A 24555-nucleotide genomic window follows, 5' to 3' on the forward strand; every position below is an offset into this window, starting at 1 on the left:
ATTGTAATTGATATTTTGCAATAGCAGGTAATATAATTTGGCGTTTAAGCAAAAATTGTGCTGCTACAATAAAAATTGTATTTTTTTTAAAGTAGTCATGTAAAATATTGATCCCGTGATTTTTACAGGTTTTACGTCACTCTTAGAGTTTGTAGTCGCCTGCTTCTCACTGGTGGTGAACGGTTCAGATCCCTGAACGTCTCATCTCAGGTACCGTTTGCGGCTCGGCTCTGTTATTCGGTACCGTGGTGGCAAGCATGGGGTTAAGGCTTCCTCCACTGCCCGCCGCTGATCCTCCTAATGGGATGTGCCGCCGCGTCGCTCCGCTGCTCTAAGCTACACCAGGTCAACATATTCAGCGCAAGAGGCGGTGCAAGAGGGGCTGAGCCTATTTGCCGTGAGGATGAGCCGTGGACTCGGTGCTGCTCAGTGGTCGCAGAGGATCTGACACACACGCACACACACGCACAGACATGTTGACACGTGGATTCTCGTGGATAAGAGGAGCCACCGGCCAGCGGGTGGATTAACTGCTCGTCGGATGGGTGTGTATCGGCGTCCCGGACGTCTGTATTCACGCTCCGGGACCCGGTGATGCGCTCTTTAAAGGAAACTGGTTTCGCCGAGACATCCGGAAAACGCATCCATGCGCCACGGCCACTCCGCATCCCGATATGCCCCTGACAAGACAAAGCCTGGCGAGAAGACACCACGCATGCAAACCGGCATGGGTGCGTCCACACGGTTATTTCGCTGTGTTTTACAGCTGAGGTTTTGGAGCACAGTAGCGCAATGAGACAATCGGGAATTATCAAGTAGACTTTATTGATACATAATTAGACAATATGGCTGATCAGAGCAACATCCAGTCCGCCGCCTCCAAGAGTATCCGGCCCTTCAAATCCAGTGAGGAATACCTGTACGCCATGAAAGAGGACCTGGCTGAGTGGCTGAACACCCTGTACGACCTCGACGTCACTGCGGACACCTTCATGGATGGCCTGGAGACGGGCTGCGCTCTCTGCCGGCACGCCAACAACGTCAACCGCGCCGCTCAAGACTTCCAGCTGGAATACCCGGAGGCTGCACAGTCCATGAAGCTGCCATCCAAGGATGTGGTCTTCCAGTCTCGCAACGTCATCCCCGGTTCGTTTGTTGCGCGGGACAATGTGTCCAATTTCATCAGCTGGTGCAGGCAGGAGCTGTGGATCAAGGACGTCCTCATGTTTGAGACCAACGACTTGGTGGAGAGGTGCAACGAGAAGAATTTTGTTCTGTGTCTCCTCGAGGTGGCGCGTCGGGGTTCCAAGTTCGGCATGTTGGCCCCCATGTTGATCCAACTAGAGGAGGAGATCGAGGAGGAGATCCGCGACCAGGGGAGCCTGCGGATGGATGCAAGGCTGCCAGATGAGCAGAGCCCACCAAGCAGGTGTTTCAGTCGGAAGGAGAGCAGCCACAGTGTGGAAGATGAACCGGATCCAGAACCCTTCATGTGGCAGCAGAAGAGAGTTTTATGTGACATGCGAAATTTGGACGAGTTGGTGAGTTGATCCAGACGTGAACAAGCACAGAAGCTCAGTATTGAAGAGCCGTAATTACGTCACAGGTTATGAGTCACACAATACAACATCTCTGCTCAACACGCACTGACATCCCGTAGGCTGCAGAAGTTCCACGCTTCAGGGCTAGAGACGATTCCCACAGTCTGGTCAGTCTTCACCCTTGAATAGAGAAGCTAGTGTGTGTGTGTTGTGTCTGGTGCTCAACGACATCATGACTCAGCTCCACCGTATCGCTCCCGCCGTCAAACACGGTGGTGCTAAAAGTGAAGCACCTTCACTCAAAGTAGCGTGTGAGTGTCAGAGAGACGACCAGCAGCTTCAACACGCTCCGGGTGCATAACTTGACAGTAGAGTTCAGGTAAATTCCTCCTCACCTGTATGGTCTTGTGCGCGAATGTGTGTGTGACAGCTTGCCTTCTCATACAGGGGAGGTCAAAGGTCAGCTCAGTGACATTTCACCTGCATTCTCGTTGAAACTTACAAAGCATTCCCGGAGATCTCCTGTGAGTGTCTGTGGTCAGTCCTTGAAGAAAGCTACTTTCAAACTAAATATTCAACTCTTTCGCTGCTCCCCCACAGCCGGCAGAGTTCTTAACCATCAGCTCCTGCCGTTTGTCTGGTTGAACTGGTTGACCTTTGGCAGGGTGTGCTGGACACGAGCGCACGACACAGGCAGAGAGCTCATTAGAGGCGAAGCTAATGAGCAGGCCAGCGCAACATGTGCTCGGGGGGTGAAGTTAACAATTACACGTTGATGAGAGGAACAATGTCGGGCTTTGACACCAAAGATGCGAGGAGGGACGACGTAGAGGAGGGGAGGAGGACCACAGTCATGCTGGTCACTTCTAGTTTGACCTCTGCGGACTGAAATAGGCGAGCATGAGGAGGAGGATGTTTGCTCAGTTTGTCAGAACGTGCGCGCACCCACACACACACACACACACACACACACACACACACACACACACACAAACACACACACACACACACACTCATATGACCGAGCACTGAGGGATATGTGAGCTGACTGCATCACACTGTATTCCTGTCACTGTCAGACGGCGAGGGACAGACACATTTCACAGGCTTTGACTGTTTCAGGAAGTGACATTCCCAGTCAACATGTGTCTCCTCCAGTCTCCCCGTCCTCCTCTGGTAGAACGGGGCAGTGCTAGCAGAAACAGGAGGGCCTTGGAATGAGAAACCCAGACTAAAGGGCAGTTTTTGAACAATTCCTGATGAATACACCCCCATAATTTGTCAGTTTTGAGTTTTCAACAGAAATCCACATTTTCCTTCAACTCAGTTTACCACTCCTATAAATTCACAGAAAACTACTTCATATCCAGAGTAAGATGAATGTTCAGAAGCAGCGACTGGTAGAGTGGCCTCCAGTACCAGAGTGCCGACGTGTTCTTGAACCACTAATTGGTCCTGATGCCTTCACCATCAGTGTGTGAGTGTGTTAGCGAGTTGGCACCTTTCATAGCACCCTCTGCCAACTATATACCAGTGTGTGTGTGTGTGTGTGTGTGTGTGTGTGTGTGTGTGTTAATGTGTCGTAAAGGGCTTCAAGTGGTTGGCAGAAGAGAAAAAGGATGCACAAGGTTCATGAAAAAACTTGCAAGAGTCAAAGAATTGGAAAATGGCAATTTCAAGGCCTGGAAAAGTGAGTGAAAATTACATAAAGTTATCAAACTTTGCAAAAGGCGTGATTTACAAAAACCTGCGAGTAAAGAGTTAAGATGGACTAAGAAAAATAAATCTCTTTTACACTTTAACACATATCAAACCACATAGCTTGTAATTTATTTTAGTTTTGGTAAATTGGGACATGGATTTCTGTGTTTTTCATGTGTAAACATGAAACATTTTTCTCAAAGGCGTAGAAAAGTCATGGCAATTTATGGGGAAAAAACACGGTCCCTTTATACGTTTGGCTTCAGCCCCTTTTGGAAGGTAACGCACAGAAGTTTTCCCTCCAAATGTCAGAATTGCCATTATGTCTATTAGGTTCTTGAACACACTGCAGTAGGAGGTGCTTATGTCTGCCTGAATATCCTTAAAGAGACGCAAATTGTGCCTGATGGATCTTGAAATGTTTTGCGAGAGTCTTTGTTTTCCAACGTGTCATGTACTGTACGTTCATGGCCCGGTGATCCAACAACCCACCGGTGGAGTTTAAATATTTGTATCTGAACCTGCTCAGTCAGCTGGCTGAGCTCTGGATGTGAGGCTCCTCTGTCTGTCATAAAAAGTTTAGCCTGCAAATTGCTTTACTTCTTTATATTTTTATTGACTGTCACGGCCTGACGAGAGAGTAGTGTCTGGTAATTACTGGAACCTCACTGCTGCTATTACGGTCATGAGTATCCGTCATGAAGCGAGAGAGAGAGAGAAAACGTTAAAGGGCAAACTTTCACTGGTCCACAGCTGCAATGCCAGACTGTGTGTCTGCTGCTGCTGGTCATGCAGACAGAGTCGTTTCCATGATGGATTACGCTCAACAGAATCAACTCTTTTATTCTCAGTCTTTCTCAACCCATTCATGTGGTGTCTGTCTAGTCCTGTCCAATAACATTATTGAGGAAAGGCCATCATCAATTCATTATGCAATCACTAGTTTGCGCGCGCGCACACACACACACACACACACACACACACACACACACACACACACACACACACACAACAGCCTCATTCAGCTCTCATCTAACTAGTCCCACCATTCATTTTTCTGTGTAAAATCTTGACCTGAGGGTGGAGGACATCATGATGGCTGTTTCTGCTGATCACAGGATCATGAGCCTAACATGGAAAATTCCGTTGTTGTGCAGTATTCATGACCAGGTATTACGTCAATCACGCATTTGTCTTTCGAGTGCTCACAAATAGGTGTATTGAACTCATGAAGATGTAGTTTTTTCCCTCCTGCATTGTTTCTTTGTGACTGCAGAACGCAGAAAGAATCAGCTGCATATAGTTAGCTTGAAGCTAATAACAACTGATGGCTAACAGCAGCAAAACTGCTCCAAAAATGTCTGTTAACAATCTCTCAAGTGCATAGTCGGGCATAATCCATGTGTTCTTTATGCAGCCACATGCTCAGTAATCCACAAACACTTTGTTTCAAGCAAAGGACGAACGGTTACATTTCTGGTTCACAGTGAACGAGCGTGCATGAGAGCGATGAACTCAAGCTCGTCTATGCATGTTCACAGTTGCGCCAGACTGGGCATGTAAAAGTGCTTTTGTTTCCTGCTCGGATCCCAGTGTTTGTGGATAAATGAGCATATGGATGGTTAACATGTCTGCGGGGTAACTCACCTGAATTCTGTTACACAGCATTTAGAGGACTCCTCAAGAGCAAGTTTAATTTTTAGGGGTACCGGTACTTCTTTTAGGTGTTTCAAGGTATCTCTGAGATTCGTACCGCTGTAAACTGCGCGTTGTTTGTTGGTCGGATGATTAAACTAATCTCCTTGTGTTCAAGACAATACAAGTGTGGTACTAATAGGATTACATGTCATTATTCTGATGAGCGTAGTAACATTGTATGTACAGAGGATCAGTTTAAGTGCCAGTTCCTGTGAGAACCTGTAGTCAGTGAGTGTTTCTCGATTGCTTTCCTGCCGCTGTTAGGAGATGCTTTTCTTTTACTACCTGTAGGGAAACAAGGCGTCGTCCTCAACGGTAGATCCGGTTTACTTGCCTGGTTACAGCAACCTGTTATGTAAACACTCACGAGTGTGTCTCCCAATGCTCTGCTCCTTACCCTCTTACTCATGTCACAGTGGGACGGCTTTCCATTCTATGTTGAGGAAGTAACCAGTGTCTCATTTCCGTCAGAGTGATTTGACTCAGTGGTGTGTACGTCTGAATGTTCCCACCTCTGGGTGCATTTCCACAGGAGTTGCACAGATAGATGCAGATTTCTGCATATGTCCGCATAAAGTTCATCCTATAATTTGAGTAGATTTTCTCATATCACTAGCATGGGATAAAGGCAGTGAGCAGGGAATCTTTATCCTATATCTTGTATTGTGTGTTTCTAGGTTGCCATTAGGCCTGCAGCTGATTTGTAGACACAAGAAAAAGCTAAGAATGCATGTAGTAATTTAGGAACCCCCCCACCCCCTTTAATAATGGACACTCAAATTGTTCCTGTGTTTTTTGCATGCATGGACATCAATATGTTGTAGTAATTAAGCTTAGAAATCTGAAGACAAAGGACCATCTTTTCACCATCTTTTCTTCTTCCTGCTCACTCACACAAACTGGTTCATGTCTCTTCTCACCCGAGGCTTCAACATTCAGCCCTTGCTTAGTTCATACATGTGGAAAACCTTCATTCCCATCCCCCACTTCTCCTTCCACTGGGGATGATGAAGCTGTACAGTATGTCTTGCTGGTAGGAAGGAAGTGTGGAAATGAATAGAGCGCCGTTGATGACAGGGAGGTAATCAAAAGCTGTCATCTCAATCAGACCGTCTGGATGGAGACACCAGCCCAGGGTCGGGGTGATAAAAGGGAGAAAACGTGCACAATATGTCTGCATGCTCCATTAACCATATGATCCATCTCATGCATTCAGGAAATAAAGTAGAAGTAGACAAAAGATAGTGTGCCTGGAGTGACTTTACTGTACACTCTGTTAGACCTGAGTGAGTGGATGCTACTCTGGGAGGCAGCGCTACAGTAGAGCGAGTGAAAGGCAAAAGTAGGTCATCGTGCCTCGCTTTGGGTCACACGCTTTGCTGAGGGAGCGTAGCATCACTCAGTACGTCTCCCTCTTTTGTCACATGCTCTCATGTTTTTAGTATTTTTAAAAAAAAAATGTTTATGCCCTGCAGCACCGAGCAGATCCCGCTCCTCGTTGCTTTATTTCAGTGGCTGCAGAAACAGCTGATTTTGCACTTCACATGTAGCCTGTTTTATGTCTTAATACAGTGGTTGATGATATTAGCTGATTGTTGCACGACTGTAATTGAATGGGGAGTTGATCTGCCTCAGTCTGCATGAGCTGTCTGGGTATTTTCTGCAACAGCCTCCTCAAGCTGGTCTCAGGTGGCGACTGCCAGGATAAGAATTCTTCAATCACCATTGATTCCGCTAATCTCAGGTGTCACAAGGGAGATGCTGAGTGATATTTGACTTCCTGCGCTGAATGATTACACTGTTGAATAATGAATATTAGTTATTCACCTTATCACTTGATGCCCATTAGGTTCCTCGCAGGCCCTGCAAAGTGGTTAGTCTGAGAGTTTGCTTCCCATTATGCAAAGAAAGGAAGGAATATTTTTTATATTTAAATTAACATTAAATGAAATAGATTGATAATTTTGGGGAAATACTACCCACATCTATACATATATATGCTTAGCAACATCAGCTCAGCAAAAGGCTACAAGTACCGCTAATGCTCACGAATAGTTAAAAACAGTTGATATGAAGTGCTAACTGGTCGTACCATTGCAACATTGACACCTAGCATTCTCTGCCATTTCGGACTACAAAGTAATTAGACAAATGGCTAAATATGCCAAAACTTGTCAAGGAACTTATTGATGCCACTTTTGACTCCACACTTTTTGTCATCCCTTCTGTTCTGTAGATCCAAGCGCTGTTGTGGCCAATAAGCCCTTCTCACCGCAGCCATTTTGATTAGTCATTAAACACAGGTGTAATTAATAAGATCAATCAAAGGCATTCTTCCATTAAGGTGAGCCTGAGACATGATAATTTGCTTGCTTGCCAGCCAAATGCTACATGTTACATGCTAAACACGACACACCGTCAATCGTTTCATCCATTAGCCTACGGGTGTTAGCAAGCTAATAACGTGTCAAAATGGCTGCGGTGAAAATGGTCCATCAAAATTGTGAGCTACTGCTGTGTATTGCTTCAGTTGGACAGACACATAGCTGCTTTTCCCCTCTGTTTTTGCTAAGCTAAGCTAGCTAGCTGCTAGATTTATCCTTACATTAGCATAAAAAGCGGCTTTTCATGCAATGCTGCCAGAAAATGTCAGTGTTGCTGTAACCTTTCTTCTTTTGTGCTCAGTGCCGAAGTATGACACTATCTCCTCCCGCCATGGAAGGATTCTGGCCTTAAAGCTGACCCTGGGGCGTTTATCCAGCTCTGTTTTTCTGTCAAGTCCCTGCTGGTCTGACTTGTTGAACCAGCATGTTAGAAGTTTCTAACCGCTGATATGTTGATTCTCCTCCCAACAGAGGAAATATCACCTCCCAGGTTGTTTAAAGATCAGTACTAAGAAGTCATTATGGGATGTATCGCGGGTATTCACCCAGGGCTTCTTTGCACAGACTGTCACATCAGTGTTTTGGAGCGCAGGCTATGTGTTCACTGGCTTAAAGAATTATCACTTGGGGCTGGTGAAGCAATAACTCCATAAGATCCAGAAAGGTCCCTCTTGCTAGGCAGGTGGGGCCCAGTTTCCATGTCTGTGTGTGCAAATCTGATGTTGAGTTTATCTTTACAAGTTTCCAGTCATAACAGGAGATCTCCAGGACAAGAAGAATTGCAGACTCTGTCCTTTAAAAAAAAAAAAAATAAATAAATAAAACTCACCTCTAAATTACTGCATGTCGTGCCATATCATCTTTTAATCATCCCAATTTTCTAGTGAAAGCACCATCTATTCTCTCATTAACTCCCTTCCCACACGATTCAAATCCGGGAGACGCCTCGTGTAAATTCCTTTGTGACGAGCTGCTGTAATCTTCAGTTTTTTTATTGCGAAAGGTTAGCAATAATTATCCTCCGCGTGACAGTCATAAAAGGAGCCAGTTACAGCAGGCCAGCACACCTACGTTGGATGAAGCTGTGTGGTCTCACCTGGTTTCTTGACTCATGAGGAGGATAGACAAATATTAGACTGCATCCCACTCCAAACTTCAAAACCACATTTTGCATTCACATAGCAACCCCTATTAAATAGTGAATGCTGCAGTAGATTTTCTTACCAGAGTAGAACAATACTGGCAAGCATCCTGCAGAATTATTGCAGAATCTTACTCCATATTGCAAATCAGTCCAATAGGGAATAGAATCCAAACATCTTTATCTCTCCCCCTCCTACTTCCCCTCCTCGTCCCCAGGGCTAGCTCAGCCCTCGGTATCGACATATCTCCTCCATGAGTGGGCCTTCATGTGTTTGCAGGTCAGGAAGGAAAGGAATGAAGATTGTTGACTCCTGCTGTGCAGATATGACCTGGTCTCAGCTCTGGGACGTAACATGAATACGTCCATGTTTGAAAGAAATTTATAATCTTAAATCAAAGGGAAATTTCAGAGCAATATTCTAATCATGAAAATTGTTCTATTTTGGTCTCTGCAGTCCAATCTGAAAATAGATGCTGTACATTTTCCAGTATTGGGGGCAGGCTAACCGATCGTTTTGTTTCTCTCTCTTTTTTCGTTCCTCTCCGAACATCTGCAGCTCTGTCATGTGACCAGCATGCATCCATAATTCATCCTTCAGTTTTTCGCAGCGTTCCAGCTCTACTTCCGCATGTTTCCTGCCTGACCTTGACTTTCTCCTCCCTCCCCCCCTCTTTATCTCACTCTAGTGTGTGTGTGTGTGTGTGTGTGTGTGTGTGTGTGTGTGATAGCTGCTGTGTTTTGGTTCACCCATTGTTGACACAGTGAAGACATGGGAAGTGCACACATTTTAAGTCAAAGGTTCTACTGAGCAAATACCTCAAATGTCAGGACTTGGTATTAAAATACTTTTCTCTGTATATAACAAACAGCGTGGGAGTCTTTCACCTTCTTTCTGGAGGAAAATGTGTGACCTCATCTGCTCTGTTGTAGGCGAGAGAGAGAGGAAGAGAGAGAGAGAGGGAGAGCTGAAAGGATTTGCTGTAGCAAGATTGAAAAAAGATGGCAAACTGTACAGTTAAAAAGGGAAGGGTAAGGCTATGTATGTGTGTCTGTTACCATAGTAATCGTTCCATTAACTCAGTGGTGCGGGGTTTTTCCAAGCAGGGCTCGTCCACCTACTGACAGAATGAACGACGGAGTGACAGAGCAGAGAAAGAGAGAGAGAGAGGGAGGGACAGAGTGAGAGAGAGAGAGAGAGAAAGAGAGAGAGAGGCAAACAGATGTAGAAATGTAAGCAAAAGAAAGACAAATTTAGGTCTGGTCAGCTAGTGCGCAGGCTAAAAATAAAAGCTTATAGACAACAGGGCAGATGAGAGAGAGAGAAAAGGGCTTTAGAGAGGCAGGTGAGAGGCTTAGCAACGATTTCACCCTCTTTAATTAGTACGGGATAAAAAGGAGGGTATTATTTCACATAAATAAGAAGGTGCCTCCCTAATCTGTGGAATACACCACAATAGCTGCTGTAGGTCATGATAAACAAGCCTTGAAGGCAGCTACAGCAGGGCGGGAGCTCACGGCGTGACGTTGGCCTCTAACTTTATATGTGATCACTGAAAGGTTCTGGAAACTGCTCAGTCAACGTTGTACATTATGGGCTCCTGCGTAAACACATTTGAAACAGGAAGGAGCCCACAAGTGGTCATTGAGCGCAGAAGCTTTATTTATGAGGAGACTGGCATTGACCCCCCTCCATTAGAGCATTAAAGTAAAGCCTTATACAGTCAACCAAACGAAGCCTTAGACTGCAGTGACAGCAGAAAGGTATAGAGATTTAAAATATCCATCTGATCATTGGATGATAGACAATGCAAGTAGGCTCAAGTGGGTAATTAAGTCCCTCAATGGGGGCCTTTTTTCTGCACTATAAATATTATCTGTTGCCATATCTGTAAAAGTTTTGGTCCTTTAATGTGCCAGCCAGGAGGTCATGGTTTTGATGGTGTTTATCTGACTGTGAGCAGCATTGTGCAAAATCTTTTTGGCTGATTTTCAACCAAACTTGATGGAGAGGTGTAATATGGACCAAGGTGAGACCCATTGAACTTTGGGGTTGATTAGTCATAGCACCGCCTGGTGGCAACAGGAAATAGTTACGACTAAGTGTTATTGTTTTACCGTTTCATGCATTTCTCCTTGAGGGAGATCCATCACATATGCAGTCAGAAACACCGTAAGAACTTGGCGATGTGTTAGTGGGAGTATGTGTTAAGTGATGTTATCGTGGCGAGGCAATTTCACCGTAGAACAAGAAGCTGTAGTCTCTGGACTCCACATGATCAGGAGTTTTCCAAACTCCACAGATTTGACTGGAGTCCCAGTCTGAGGGGATCGAGACTACAAGTTATAGTCAATGTGCCACCTAGTGGTTATAGGAAGTAACCCTGAAGTAACAAACATTTAATTTACATCAAAAACTCGCTGTTGGACAACATCATATGTGTTCTTGAGTGTCGCCGAAATGATATTTCATACCATGTTGCACGCATGAATCTGCTCCGTCATGCAAGATCAAGCCAATGTTGGGCTTCACTGCTTGCAGCTTGAATTAGGAACCAGAGGGACGTGTGTGTTTTCTGAGTGCTTTCCAGTTTTCTTTGTGTTTTTGAACTGGTTTGAAGTAGGTGGAGCTCACTTAGAAAAGAACTGACCCGCAGTTCCTTGCAATAATCAAGATTTAGTCACACATGAATCAGTGTCTGATGATGGCTCATGTCAATCAGACTTTAAGCAGATTAATCTGTATTGTGACTCTTGATAAAAACACCAAATTTCAGAGAAAAATGTATAATGTCAATAGAATCAGCAACACCACTTGACTTTCAGCAGCTTCCTTTGCAACTCAGCACATATTCTCTTCCTTTTCCTCCTCTTTCCTCTGTCCATTTTGCTGCTCTACTTTCTCCTGCTTCTGGTCGACAAGTGCCCACACGCCTATGTCTGACAGAGACGCCAAGAAAAACATCCAAGTTGTCCAATCCTGGGAGAGCCTGTGTAGAACAGGCGGCTTTCACTCCACCCTGCAGTTGTGTCTGACTTCAGTTGCCTAATAAGCAGCCCCAACCACAGCAAGGGCACCAGCTCTGACTCTCAATTCAAAACCCAGCTGGAAGCACAGGCTCGATGACATCATTACCAACAGTCTGCTCTCTGAGCTCTTGCTCTCCAGCATTTATGATGTCATAGGCACAGACGATGTCATGTCAAGTCCTGGAGAGATAGACAACCAGAGTTTTCATTGTCCGCATACCGTGTGTTTTTGTGCATTTATAGCACTTTGCGGTACACTAAATTACCAAAATGTTCTTGAGAGCTGAGGCGGGGCAGGGCTTTTAATGTGGTAAGATAAAGGGTGGGGCACTCTATCACCCAGAGGAGTTGGCAAGATGACGCACACACACTCTGACAACCTCATATGGGAAGGCAGCTAGCACCATAGAAGACCCATTGTGTTTCTGACTCTTAAGACCAGCAGTTCTTTGTCACCATTACAGATTAACATGACTCATATGAGCCCACTGACCTGAAGAACAGGAAGGGGTCACCGGGAAGTTCCTCTGATGTGTGTGTGTGTCATGTTTTGTTCTCCTCAGGTCCGTGAGATTCTTGGTCAGTGTTCCTGTCCAGCTCAGTTTCCTATGATCAAGGTGTCAGAGGGGAAATACAAAGTGGGAGACTCCAGTGCGCTGATCTTCATAAGGGTAGGTCTTCTCCATCATCATCATCATCATCATCATCATCATCATCTTCATCATCATCATCATGAGTCCTGACTTTGTCTCCTTTTCATGCTGATACATTAAAGACAGGCCAGCAATTCAGAGATAGTTGAGCATTATGTTGAAAATAAAATTACTACTTCACGGTGTTTTCTCAGTTTCACAGCTTCTTTGATGGAAGCCTAACATATAGGTCTCAGCGCCTGTGTTGTCCCATACGAAAACTTCCTTTATACTGAACAAAATTCAGAAAAGGCCACGTGGAGGAGTTCAAATGATTCTTTTTGGACAATAAAGTTTATGTATAAATGTAGAATATCCTGCCTCCAGTTGTTGATAATACATTTACAGGATCAGTGCAAAAGAATACTGGCAGATGTAACAATATTTTACTCTCTCAGTTCAAGCACCATCCCTGAAAATCAGGTAAAGCTGTAGTTATATGTGAAATGATGTTGTGCAATAAAGTGATACGATGCAAAATCACAAAAAATATGAGACAATTTTACCTGTAAGTAGTTCACGTCTGAGATTTCTGTATTTCTGTGCACATGTTTTTCCTCTCAGTGAGCAATTATTATTGAAATATCTTCCAAATCCACACAAATTGTCTTATTTGGCTAAAGTGTTTGATAATCCTGGCAGTTTGTGTTTTCATAGCTTCAGTGTGATAGCGTACATGCTCAAGGTTATCATAATGGAAAGCTCAGGTTGTAATCAACAGGAATTATCCTTTAAGTCACTATTATTAGGTGTGTTTTTCAGAGGCCTGCAGTAATTGCATGGAGCCATATGGTGCTGGCATATGGCATCATATGTGGTTTCTAGATGTATCAACAGATAAGCCACTCAGCTGTTTGGCTGCAGCCTGAAAGTCTACCTTATATGTAACGCCACCGTGACTTTTCTCTGTCTCTTTTGACTGTTTACAAACTGCCTGGCGCTGGCCCGCTCCCAGGACTGTTCTTTTTCTCCAGTGAGACACAAATAGAGCTTTAGGTCATTTCCTGCCTCTGACTTTATCTTGGCTGGAGCTTGTTTCTGCTGGACTTGGTCTCAGTTTCAGCTTCAGGGACCGGGTAAGAAGGTTGGTGGACACCACTCATCGATTTGGTCTCACTTTCCTAAAAAGGTTCCCCGGTTAGATTAATGGAGTCTTTAGATAGCACTCAAAGTTGTGTGCATTTTACAGGATAGTCTGACTGTTCGTGTCAATATTTCGTCCCTCAGTGAGGCACCGTAATGCCGAGACGAGGGGATGTGATACGCTCTATATGGGACACGCCCCAGAGGAGAAACAATGATTTCTACATAATGTGCTGTACATCGACTCAAGAAGTCCTGAAGGAGGGTGTGTGTGTGTGTGTGTGTGTGTGTGTGTGTGTGTGTGTGTGTGTGTGTGTGTGTGTGTGTGTTTATAATACTTTTAAAAAACACTGCATGAATATTTTCTTCATTTTAGATAAAAAAAACGTCATTATAGTAGGTCAGAAAAAAGTCTTGCAAGATGAAGGATTCAATAATCATATTTTTAACTGTATTATGCACTACTTCTACTTCTACTACAACTACTACAACTACCACTACTACTAATAACAATTATTTTGATCTTTTTCCTACTTTCCAGAAATACAAGAATGCTTTACAAAACAAGTAATAATTGCTTATATTAATGTAACATATATCAGTGGAATTGTAGTGTTTGAAAAATATATTCACACTCTTCCCTGCATTTAAATAGAAAAAGAGTAGGTAGATAGAAAAAAAGTTATTAAAGAGAATCAAGCCCTTATCATTTGTATGCAGCCCTAACAACTGGAGTGGGATTTTTTTATAGCCATTTTAAGTAGGACACACATTTTTTGATGTACCTGTTCGGGGATGAAGCATGTTGTCAGTGTGTATTTGTTTGTGTTTGTCTGGGAGCCTTCGACTCGTCAGAATCACTCTCTTCACACTGCCCCCACCACCCACCCCCCACCCCCCGAGTCCTCACCGAGGATGACAGTGATTATGCATATGCCCGAGCAGCTACAAACACAGCCAACACACTTCCCGTATTCTTCTGAAGGGAGGAAATGGGCAGCCGCTGTCAAAGCCAACGATCCCTGCAGCTGCCAGATCTGTGACGAGGATCTTGGGCTGAATTAGGGGATAAAATGAAAAAAAAAAAAAACAACAGCAAGAGGGTGAACAGGCCACATGAACAGAGGGGGAGTTAATAAAGTGTCGAGTTTAATTTTTTTGATCGGCCAACAAAATTCAGAATGAAATTGGTTCAACACGTCCTCAAAATAATGACAAGAAGGCTCCCTGTTCGCCGTTGCCATAGAAACAGGGATTGGGTCTCACTCCACTAGTGAAGATGCATCTTCAGTGGCTGGGAAATCAGGCAGTGAGCCATAGATCTGAAGTGAAACATGGTCCCTAAACATCTATCCAGCCTCTCAGCCCCTTCAGTGGGCGCAGGATTATTATTATCATGTCGGCAATATGCACTCAGCTGAGAGAACACAACAAAGACCTGCAAGATGCTGCTTTTTCGATCTTTCACTTTGGGATTTTATGTGCTGCAAAATGCAAAGATTAATGAGTTTATATGCTGAATAATGTACATGTTTTTATGTTTTTCTCCTGGTGTGGCATTAATCTACTCTAATATTTGTCACCAAAGTTTTAAACTTACTGAATATTTGATGAGTATTAAATTTCACAGCCTGGGAACTTTTTTTTTTTTTTTTTTTGAGGGGAGGGTGTGTTTCAGTATTGCATTTCACGCATAGATAGCAATTATCATCATTATACAGTCTAATTCTGTCATTGGATGGACTAGGAAGTAGGATTGGTCAATTAGTATTTACCGATCCTTGATAATTCACTCCATAGTTGAGCATTTACACAAAACATTTTCGGCTGATTTATTTGGATGTCCATTATCTGCCAAAGTTCCTAGGAGCTCTCCACTGACGGCAGAAGTTTACACCAGGACAGAATTTCAAGCGTTTTGTTTTTTTTTATTCTGTTTTTGAGATTCTGCAACTGGCCTTTAATACATCGACCACAAAATGAGAATTTTTGTCTCTTTCATGAAGATTATGGATTAATTTCGCAAGAATTTGCAGCAGCCACTTACAGTAGTGTTTACACCAAAGCAGGGTTATTGCACTTGGGGATCAATTTTTGACAAATCCAGTAGCTATCTGGATTATTTGTGGAGGACAAAAAGGAAGCGTTTTGGCATCAACTGAACTGAAGTGGTCAGAAATAGATTTAATAGATATTACAGTTTTTTGAGGAAAAACAGCAATTTACTTCAAAATTGCAACTTTCAATGGCTGCTGTAGCACTGCCAGCAGGACACTTGGCATATATAGCAAGTTGAGGAGGTTTGGCATAGACCAGACCTCTGTGCAAAGCGTGGTTTATTTTCATGCATTGGAAGTCAGATTTCCCATAAAGAAAGAGGAGGAAGACTCAGGCCCTGATAACACTGAGGATACTGTTAGATGTATGAGGCTGTGATGATATGATGTCATGTCAGAGGTGCCATCACGGTAAACACTATAATGGGAATAAATGTGATCACAAAGAGTCAGAAATGACAAATGAAGTGAGGGAATTTCTGTGTTTTGATTGTTAACTGTCTTTGTCTCTGCTGCCACAACCTGCTGACTTTAACAATTTGGATATGAAACCTAAACATCCCTGCTGGCACGCGATGGTCGGTTGGTATCACACAAACAGTAAACCTGTTACCGACCTAAAGCCAGAACAGTAAGCTGTTTATACTCTCAGGTCTGATAGAGATAAGCAGATCAGCTGTTTTGACTGATCTGATGCAGATGGGGAGCGGTGTGAGGCAGATGAACCGACTAGAGGACTGGCAGGGATTGGGAAGGTGGGATCAGACTTTTGTATACGTGCCATATCTGAGGCCTCTCCCTGATCACAGTCAGGAACTTGGTGATTAGACGCAATGCCACGTGTGATTTGCTGGAAATAAACTCAGGGCCAGCCCACACGGATTGCCTGTCGCCAGAGACACATCCACAACCTTTAAAACATGTGGCTGGCAGACCTTATTACACAACCCGAGTCAGGGGGGATGCATCCACAGGGCTGTCACATCAGGCCTCAGTGAAGCCAGCCCCCGCCTGGAGGCAGACTCATCTTAAGGATGTGTGCGCCTTAAAAAGCAGCAGAAAGTAGGAAGTGACATATCCAAACCCCCCCCCCCCCCCCCCCCGTTTGGCTATCCTGGCCCCCTCCCTTCCCTGCTCCATGAGCCGATAACTGAAGTCTCAGTGAGGACAGCAGAAGAGAATGGTTACCATGCTAATTCAGCCTGCTGCCCTTAAAACACGGGGGAGCCAGAGGCATGAGAGAAGAGGGGGAAAAAAGTGTCTTTCACAGCACAGTGGCTCTTTCTTATGCCACCTTTTGCTATTTAATGGTGAGTTGGCATGGCAATGAACGGCCCTCATAATGGCAGCAGCTGGGGGTGATGTAGGAGAAAGGAGGCGTGGGGGAGGGAGAGTAGGGGCACAGGCAGGGGTGCATCATGTTATGTAACACGGAGGTCCAGCCAGCCTTCAGCAAGCTGTTCCACTCGTGGGATTTGCATATCTATTGACTTGTTGTGCAGTGTGTGTGTGGTAAGTGCAGTATATCAAAAGGTTTACCATTTTACTTGTCCATTAATCGCTCTTGTTCTCTCCCCTCAGGTCCTTCGTACTCATGTGATGGTGCGTGTCGGAGGGGGCTGGGACACATTAGAGCACTATTTGGACAAGCATGACCCGTGTCGCTGTGCTGCTTTTGGTGAGCTCACTTCCTGTCCCCTGACAGTCCCTTACGAACAATTTTATCTTTGTATAATTCACATTTACAGTTATAAAAGATAAAAAAGACTCACATCTGATGTACACTGTGAAGGTCAGAAATGATGACTCTATCATTTGTTCCACTCTCAATTCTTTCACATCTCATGTGGTGTTTGTTTTGTTTGTCATCCAGCAACAGTCGATTTCATTCTGACCCCCACTTTACTTTTAGCCAAGAAAAGTAAGGCGAGCAAATGATGCAAGTTAATAGTTTGCAGCCTGTGGAATTACCTGACTGTACACCACATCTGTGTAGCAACAATGTCAAATGGAAGACTAGCTGTTTCATTATAAAGCGCACACCTGGCCTGAACACTTGGCCAAAGAACTTACGATAACCAGAAAGCTAATTATTCTCTCCGTTACAGCACTGGAACAAAGGATTGTGTGTAATTTTTGGACTGGAAAAGTTGCGATTGGGCAAATATATGGTGACTTGTCAGGCAATTTAATGGCCCCGACTTTTGACATGATTCTTTTCTGTTTCCATTGCCCCCTTCAGTCCAAAATGGCATCAGTGCTGGCACTGTAGTTTCCCCCTTGGGCTCGTGTCCTCTTTGACTTCCTGTTCACACAGGCTTTGATTAGCATCACAGTGGTAAATACTGACGTTCCTCTTGTTGAGCTTCCTCCTTTATGTGTTCATGTCAAAGACTGACACATCTGGACAGCTGAAACAAGCTGAATTTTTTTTATTTTTATTCTGAGCTGGAGAAGTGGTGCTGAAGATCATGTAGTGATAAATGATTATACATAGAGAACCAACAACCTGTAATGTAAAATCTCTTCTGTGGCTTAAAACCGCTTGGTATGGAGTGGATTAGCTTTCAAGTGCTATTAGATGTCTCATCATTATTTCAATCCTTGAAAGTGGTAATCATTCTTGGTAAAGCTGCAGGTATTTTTACAGGCTGTCTGGGAACGATGGTGAGACGTCTGACTCAACCACATGCTTCCTTTTGTTGCTCCAGCCCACCGCTACCATCAGGCTAAAGCCAGCGGTCAAGGTCAAGGAGCCCAGAGCAAGTCCTCCAGTGCACACTCTTCCCGCTCCACTAGTCCAGGTCCACATTGGCGAAATGATGGCATCGCACCTTACAAACCCCCTGACAGGCGTTCCCTGGAGCCCCCCTCTGCTCCGTGTGCCTCCTCCTCCTCCACGCGGCCCGGCCATTCCCAGAACCCTTCTGAGCTAGACTCTCGGACTCTACACCCACGACCGCCACGAGACCGCTCAGAACCCCGCCACTTTAATCCTCTCAGGTGAGTGTGCATGTTTATGCCAGCGTGTGGATAAGTGTGTTACCATGATAAGACAATAATACCTCACAAATACCCTGGCAGGTCACATTCACTTTTTGCCTATTGCTCTTTAGTGGCTGCAGATGGGCAGACAGACAGAAAGTCATACACCAACATAACTGAGCATATGCACATGTCAGGAAGCCACAGATTAGACCAGAGCAGATTTATCTAAGCTCAGGTGACATTGCCCTGATAAATCCATCTCACACAGCCTTTGTGCAGTACTTTCTAGTGGCCACAAGGTCAAAGTTAATAATGTCAATTAAGTTTCTCAGCAGTCATCTCTCTTCTCATTCAGTTAAAGGCCAGCAAACATGGCTGTGATTCTTTGAGTTTCTCGCTCAGGCTTTCCTTTTCTTGCCACGGCAAATAGATGGTCTGCAAAAGCCAAGCCAAGTTTTCTCTCATGTGCTACTGAAGTGGCATATCAGTGATAAGATAAAAGTGTAAAATCTAGATCAGTTGCACGTTCAGGCCATGTATGTTGCTCTTTCTCTGGAACATAAAGAAAGGCGGGTATTTATGTTCCTCCAGAAGCTGGTTTAAAACAAAGTTTAGTTCATTGACTTCCAAATATGTCAGGGCAACATTGTGGAACACAGTTAGCAGCTGAGTGGTGGCTTACTTTGGCTTCTAGCCAGTGTTTTCTCATTTCTGTACAGAGCGATGGCTCAGACCAGACGTCAAGGCAACTAACAGCTCATACGAATTAACTCTGTGTGGGTGGGGCATCCTTTTTCAAGTGCGCCAGACTAGATAAAGTGTAATCTGACAACAATCCCTAGACAACTGCTCAAAGCTAACTGCAGAAGTAGGTCAACAGGTGGACTGGTCTCCATGCACGCAAATTACCGTGGCAGTTTATAGAGAACTAATCTCTTGGTGTTTGGTACCATAAAACACTAATTAAGTCCATGATCTAAATGAAAGCAAGACTTTGACCTGATGCCATTACTAAATTAAGTGAAAGGAATTTCAAAACTTCAACACTTGTTAAAGAATACGTTGATGCACAAATGGGTACGACAGGAATGTACCTCATCAGGATGGTCTCACTGGTGCATTATAGAGGAATGTTTTCATGTTGAGAAAGTTGAGGGCAGTGCTGTGGGTTGAGTTAGAAAATGTACACGACTTCTAATCCTGCCCCCACTTGTTCTCATCTTGCCTATAATCCCCCTAGCTGTCACTGTCCACTGTTCCAAGAAACACCAAGCTTCTTGTCAGTTAGACCAAATCTGTTGCTTGTTTAGGGAGAGAGAGACACACATGAGATTTTGAGGATATGGTATTCTAAATATAAATGACTCTTTCTTTCTTCTCCATGTTGTAGGAATAGAGAGACTAAATTGCCAGTGACCAGGCGTCTGTCTGGAGACAGTGACTCCTCTACAGCTTCCTCTAAGGGAGGAGGAGGAGGAGGACGGCACTCTCTTGGCGGTCCCTTCCACCGCTCTGGTGAAGAAGTTGTCCTGCTCGTCAACCGCAAAGAGGGCAAGCATTTGATTGAGAGACCTGTGACTGGAAATCAGACCCCCCAGCGTCCCACATTGCCCCGTGCACGCAGCCAGTCTCGGGAACGCTCTACGCTTGCTTCAATACTCAAACCTAATCCACCACAAGGATCCTCTGATGGAATACGGACCTCACGTACAGAGAGAGGCCGCTCCCTTGGAGGTGAAGGCCAGAGAAGACTCCATGCTCCTCGTTCTCATAGTCAGAGTAAGTTACCTAGCCGTACGCGGTCCAGGGATACCAGCCCGGTGCCTGCTCCTCAGCGTCTACCAGCAGACAGGCGAGAGGACCCACGGGCCAAACAAGTGGCACCGTCTTCCCCCAGAGTAGGTGGTGTGTTCACCAAAAGGCAGTCATCCTCATGCTCCAACTCACCAGTTAAAGGAGTCCAAAACAACAACAACAGCCCTAGTAAGAAAATAATAAATACTCCCAGACCTCCTGCTCCCCGCTCACCCTCCATAGGAAAAGGCAGGCTTCTGCCTCCAGTCAGCTCAGGAGGTCGGCGTTCCCCACATTCATCTCCCCGCAATTCTCACCACCATGCGGTCCGGTCTCCTCGACCTTCACATGGCCCTCGCTCTAATGGGAGAGGCCACTACAGAAACTGGCCAGGGGTAGACCGGCAGGAGCCTGAGGAGGAAGGGCAAGGCTTTGGCTTCCAGATGTTGCCAATGCTAGATCCACAGAGGGAGCAGGATCTGTATCGTAGCTTTGAGGCTGAGTTCTTAGCTAACACACAGCAAGCCAGAGGGGTATCAAGTAGAACCCCCGTTGGAATGACCCAGCAGGCGGTTGGGACACATTCAGTGCCAGTGCTCACTGATCCTAATGTCACTGACTCAGCCTATTCCTCATCTAACTCCTCCTCCTCATCCTTGAATGTAGGTGCAAAGATAGGAACTCTGCCCGACCTTCGGGAATCCAAGAGAACTAACCTTCGCCACTTCCCCCCAGAGGACCCCTTAAATTCACTTTATGGACACAATTTTGGAGGACCACAAAACTTTGGTCAAGCTGAACCTGAACACTGGGGCGAAAGCGGAGTGGGGCTGAAGAAGCTCCCAGCCATTTCTAGCCCCATGGGGGAGAGGGAACACCTTTCTTGCCAGCCTGGTTTTGGAGACTCTGAGTCCAGCAGATTGGCTAATCAAGTACCCTCACAACCTCGTTTCTTCAATCGGACTATGAATGGAGATCATGGAGGATGCCCTCCGATGCAGGTGTTGGGGGGCCAACGGGGTCAGCTTGGTTGGAGCACAGCTCCTGAAGGAGATGTTCCTCTGGAGAATCACCAGCCAAATTTACCCTGTGATGTGGAAAATGGTGATGACTGTGATGACCTCCCACCCCCAGAGGCTTGTCCGTCACCTATCCCTCTTCCCCCATCAGAGGACTGCTCCTTCCAGGATTCCTCCAGTGAGAGCTCTTCAATGTGCTTCAGTCTAAGCGAATCCCGCTCTGAATCCCCACCACTATCTTCACCCCTGGCCAACGGGGACACAGGTGGAGAAGTGCTGCAGACAAAGAAAGGGCAAAAGAAGTCAAGCAGCATGAACTCTATCTCTAAGCACAAACTTAGACCCAGGATCAGGCCTCGCATTGACAACAGGCCAGAGAACAGCCCCTCACGCATCCCCACGCCAGTCAGTTACAGAGATCTGCAAGCTAATGACACACTTTCACCCTGCCACACTCCACCGCTCTCCCCTCAGAACTCCCGCTCTGCTGGTCGCACATGCAAGAACCTTCACCAGGCCATCACAGACATAATTCACGCTCAGCCACATTCTCAAGCCATGGGCAACAAAGAATGCTCCTACCCTGGACAGTCAGGGAGCCTGGACACTGAAGCTTGGATGTAGCACAGAACCGAAGGGTGTGACAAAGGGGTTGTTGTCCTGAACATTGACTACTGTGTATAAAAAAGACTTAAGACTGTTTTCCCTGCATGTCACACTTTTCTTTTTCACTTAGTCTCTACCCTGAATAACTACATAGGGTTCACGATGTTTTTATTTTGCACTCAAGCCAAACTATTTATTACCAAAGGAATGGTTTTTCGTATTACTTTTGTTGTCATTTTAATGTGTGTTCGGGGATGATTTTGCCAATCATTAGATTTTTGTTGTTTTCTTTCTTTGCAAGACAAATACAGAACGATAGAGAGAACATATGTGCTGCCATGTGCCCCACTGAGGGGCATGGTAAAGTGCCAGAGATTGAAAGCCGCATCTCTACTCACACTCTCAACACTTAGTCAGATGGATTGGCTCCCTCTTGTGGTTCACAACCGTCTCGATAGTCAGAATACTGGTAAAACGACACTGACCATCTCAGTCTCTTCACATTAGTGGTCTTCATATATGACTCAGTATACACATACTCACAGTGTAGTAATAGGTAACATAGACAATGGTATCTCAATCCTTAGCCTGACTTTATGAGCACTAGATGTATCAGTCTCTGTACAGTTGTCTGCTGTATTTGTGTGTGATGTCACCTTTTCACAATCACTTCGTTGAATCAGATAATACCTTCTTTTTTTTTTAATTGTTAAGAGAGTTTCCTGATTATGTTTAATGCAGTAAAATATTTTAACTTTATTTCAAGTTTCAAGTGGAATAGAGGTTCAAATATTATAGGCCAATGAAGGTTAAATTGCTTTCTTGTCATTGTCACTGAAACAGAAAACGTTGAGAGTTCTTCCTCTGACCAAACTGTCCTCGGGGATACAGTGCTAAATATACATGGATACATTAGGAGACTGAATGTGTAAATACATGATTGAGGGATGTGGGTTCTTTGTACATAAAAGGCATTGGATATACATGATAATGTACATATTTGCTGTATTAAGTTCTGTGCGGCCTTAGCTATGCAAAATTGGTATTGAAAATGCCTTGACAATTCCCTTTGCCTTAACTTTTATTCGCAGGTTAGTTTTTGAATGTTTCTGTTCAAATTCAACAAGATCTATTTGGTAACACCCCATTGCCATCATTAACGGTTTATGAGAACATTAATTAGAGAGATTGAATGTGAATGTGGATAAAATGTGAGGAATATTGCCAATTTTAATTGCAAATGATACTTGACTTAGATGCACAATTCATGATAAAGATATATGATTTATTGCCTTTAAATCCTATTAGCGGTTTTGAAACTGAAGAAACCAGTTGACCTACTTAGCGAAGACATGGCGTGATCTATGGTGACATCTAGTGGATGAAGAAAAAAACAGTCTTCATGATGGAAAGAAAACATTTTTCTCAACACGCACTTATTCTTCCACACTTATAGAATGACATGTTCTGGTGCTAATTGATGTAAAGCGGCTTACAATGTTCTGATATGGTGGCATTTGATGGATAAGGAATAGCTTTGGCACTCCAGTCTCTGCATGTGTGCAACCGTGCATGAATAATAGATGCTGTAACTGGATATTGAGGTTCTCATGCTCAGTTGTCATCAGTATGAAAGGCCAGACTCAAGCTACAGTATGTCTGTTTTTGGTGTTTAACAAGTATGGATTTCTTTGAAAGTGGAAAAGGGGGAATTGTAGTGCCAGTGCCCTGCAGAAGTCTCAGCTCCAACATGTTATGAATGACAGAATGGGTGAAGAAATTATGTCTTAGAATGGTTTTGATACTCCCACAGATTGTGGAGAAAAATTCCGTTAAAGACAGTAAAGCATATTGCTAGGAACTCTGATTGCAGGGCACTGACACAGAAAATGGGCTAAAAAAAAATGGTACATATCTTTGTGTAGATACTTTATGAACGTGTATACAGAGTTGGAGTTAAGAGGGTTTGATGTTGGTCCTATTTATTTATTTATGAAATGAAACCCCACTGGGCTCAAGTGGCATCTGTACTGTAAGTGAACTCAAGTGTTAGAGGTAAATCTAAATGAGGTGGGGCCCAGCATGTACAAACATTCTGAATTCTTCTTTTTTTTCTTAACAGCAAACTGGAAAGAGACGCATACTCTTAGAAATATTGTCAATTTTAAACTGATTTTACACACATACATGTTGAAACCATCAGCCTCAGTAATGTTGATGCCATATTGATGTGTAGTTTCACTTCGATGAGCAGATTATTATGCTTTACACCTTGCTAATGTTTTAAACATAAATTTGTTTTTGGCTTGATAACAAACATTTTCATTTTGTGCAGCTGGTGTTAAAAAAAAAAAGAGTCTCCCGGCCAACAGAATGAAGACTTCATTAATGAATTCATTCATTCATTCAGACATGTTTGTGAATTGCAGTTGTCAGGCTCTTAAAAAGTGACTGTCCTCTCTTAATCTCCTCAAATTCCAATAAACTCTCTTCTTTCTTTGCCCAAACCAGCAAAATCTGAATGTCCACAATCAGACAGGTCATTGTTTGCTAATGTTTCTTTCACTTCAGCTACTTAAGTTAAATGTACAGTTTGCTTGACATTGTGGAATTTGTATGTATGGAATAGCAATACTGCAATATTTCACTGTTGTTGGTTTTTTTTTTTTTTGAAGTTGAAAAATGCTATCAAGTTGTTCTTGTAATAAATATTTTTCCTCTGAAGTTCATGCATTGATTTAATGAATTAATGAGTGTTGTGGGCTGATGGATTAGGTAGACGAATGTTTTTCATGCAGGTTTAGCTGTGAAAAATGAAAAA

At 44.2% G+C, this 24555-nt stretch overlaps 1 protein-coding gene across 1 annotated transcript; it reads left to right on the forward strand.

Annotated features, from left to right (window-relative positions):
* Nucleotides 1-255: 255 nt before the first annotated feature.
* gas2l1 (growth arrest-specific 2 like 1) lies at nt 256-24417 on the forward strand. Its single transcript, XM_086206143.1, has 5 exons — nt 256-1541; nt 12059-12166; nt 16909-17005; nt 18039-18330; nt 19706-24417. The coding sequence occupies exons 1-5, from the start codon at nt 846-848 to the stop codon at nt 21750-21752; spliced, it is 3240 nt and encodes a 1079-aa protein (XP_086062269.1). The 5' UTR covers nt 256-845; the 3' UTR covers nt 21753-24417.
* Nucleotides 24418-24555: the final 138 nt, after the last annotated feature.

Source organism: Aulostomus chinensis, chromosome 6 (genome assembly GCF_037954235.1).
Source record: "Aulostomus chinensis isolate RoL2024-O1b breed Wild chromosome 6, RoL_Achi_v1.0, whole genome shotgun sequence".
NCBI lineage: Eukaryota > Metazoa > Chordata > Actinopteri > Syngnathiformes > Aulostomidae > Aulostomus > Aulostomus chinensis.

Excerpts from the sequence above, each read along its gene's own strand:
- gas2l1 (XM_086206143.1), top strand. The coding sequence starts at position 846 with ATGGCTGATCAGAGCAACATCCAGTCCGCCGCCTCCAAGAGTATCCGG. Across the intron at positions 1,542-12,058 it reads TGCGAAATTTGGACGAGTTG|GTCCGTGAGATTCTTGGTCA; the intron begins GTGAGTTGATCC and ends TGTTCTCCTCAG. Across the intron at positions 12,167-16,908 it reads GTGCGCTGATCTTCATAAGG|GTCCTTCGTACTCATGTGAT; the intron begins GTAGGTCTTCTC and ends CTCTCCCCTCAG.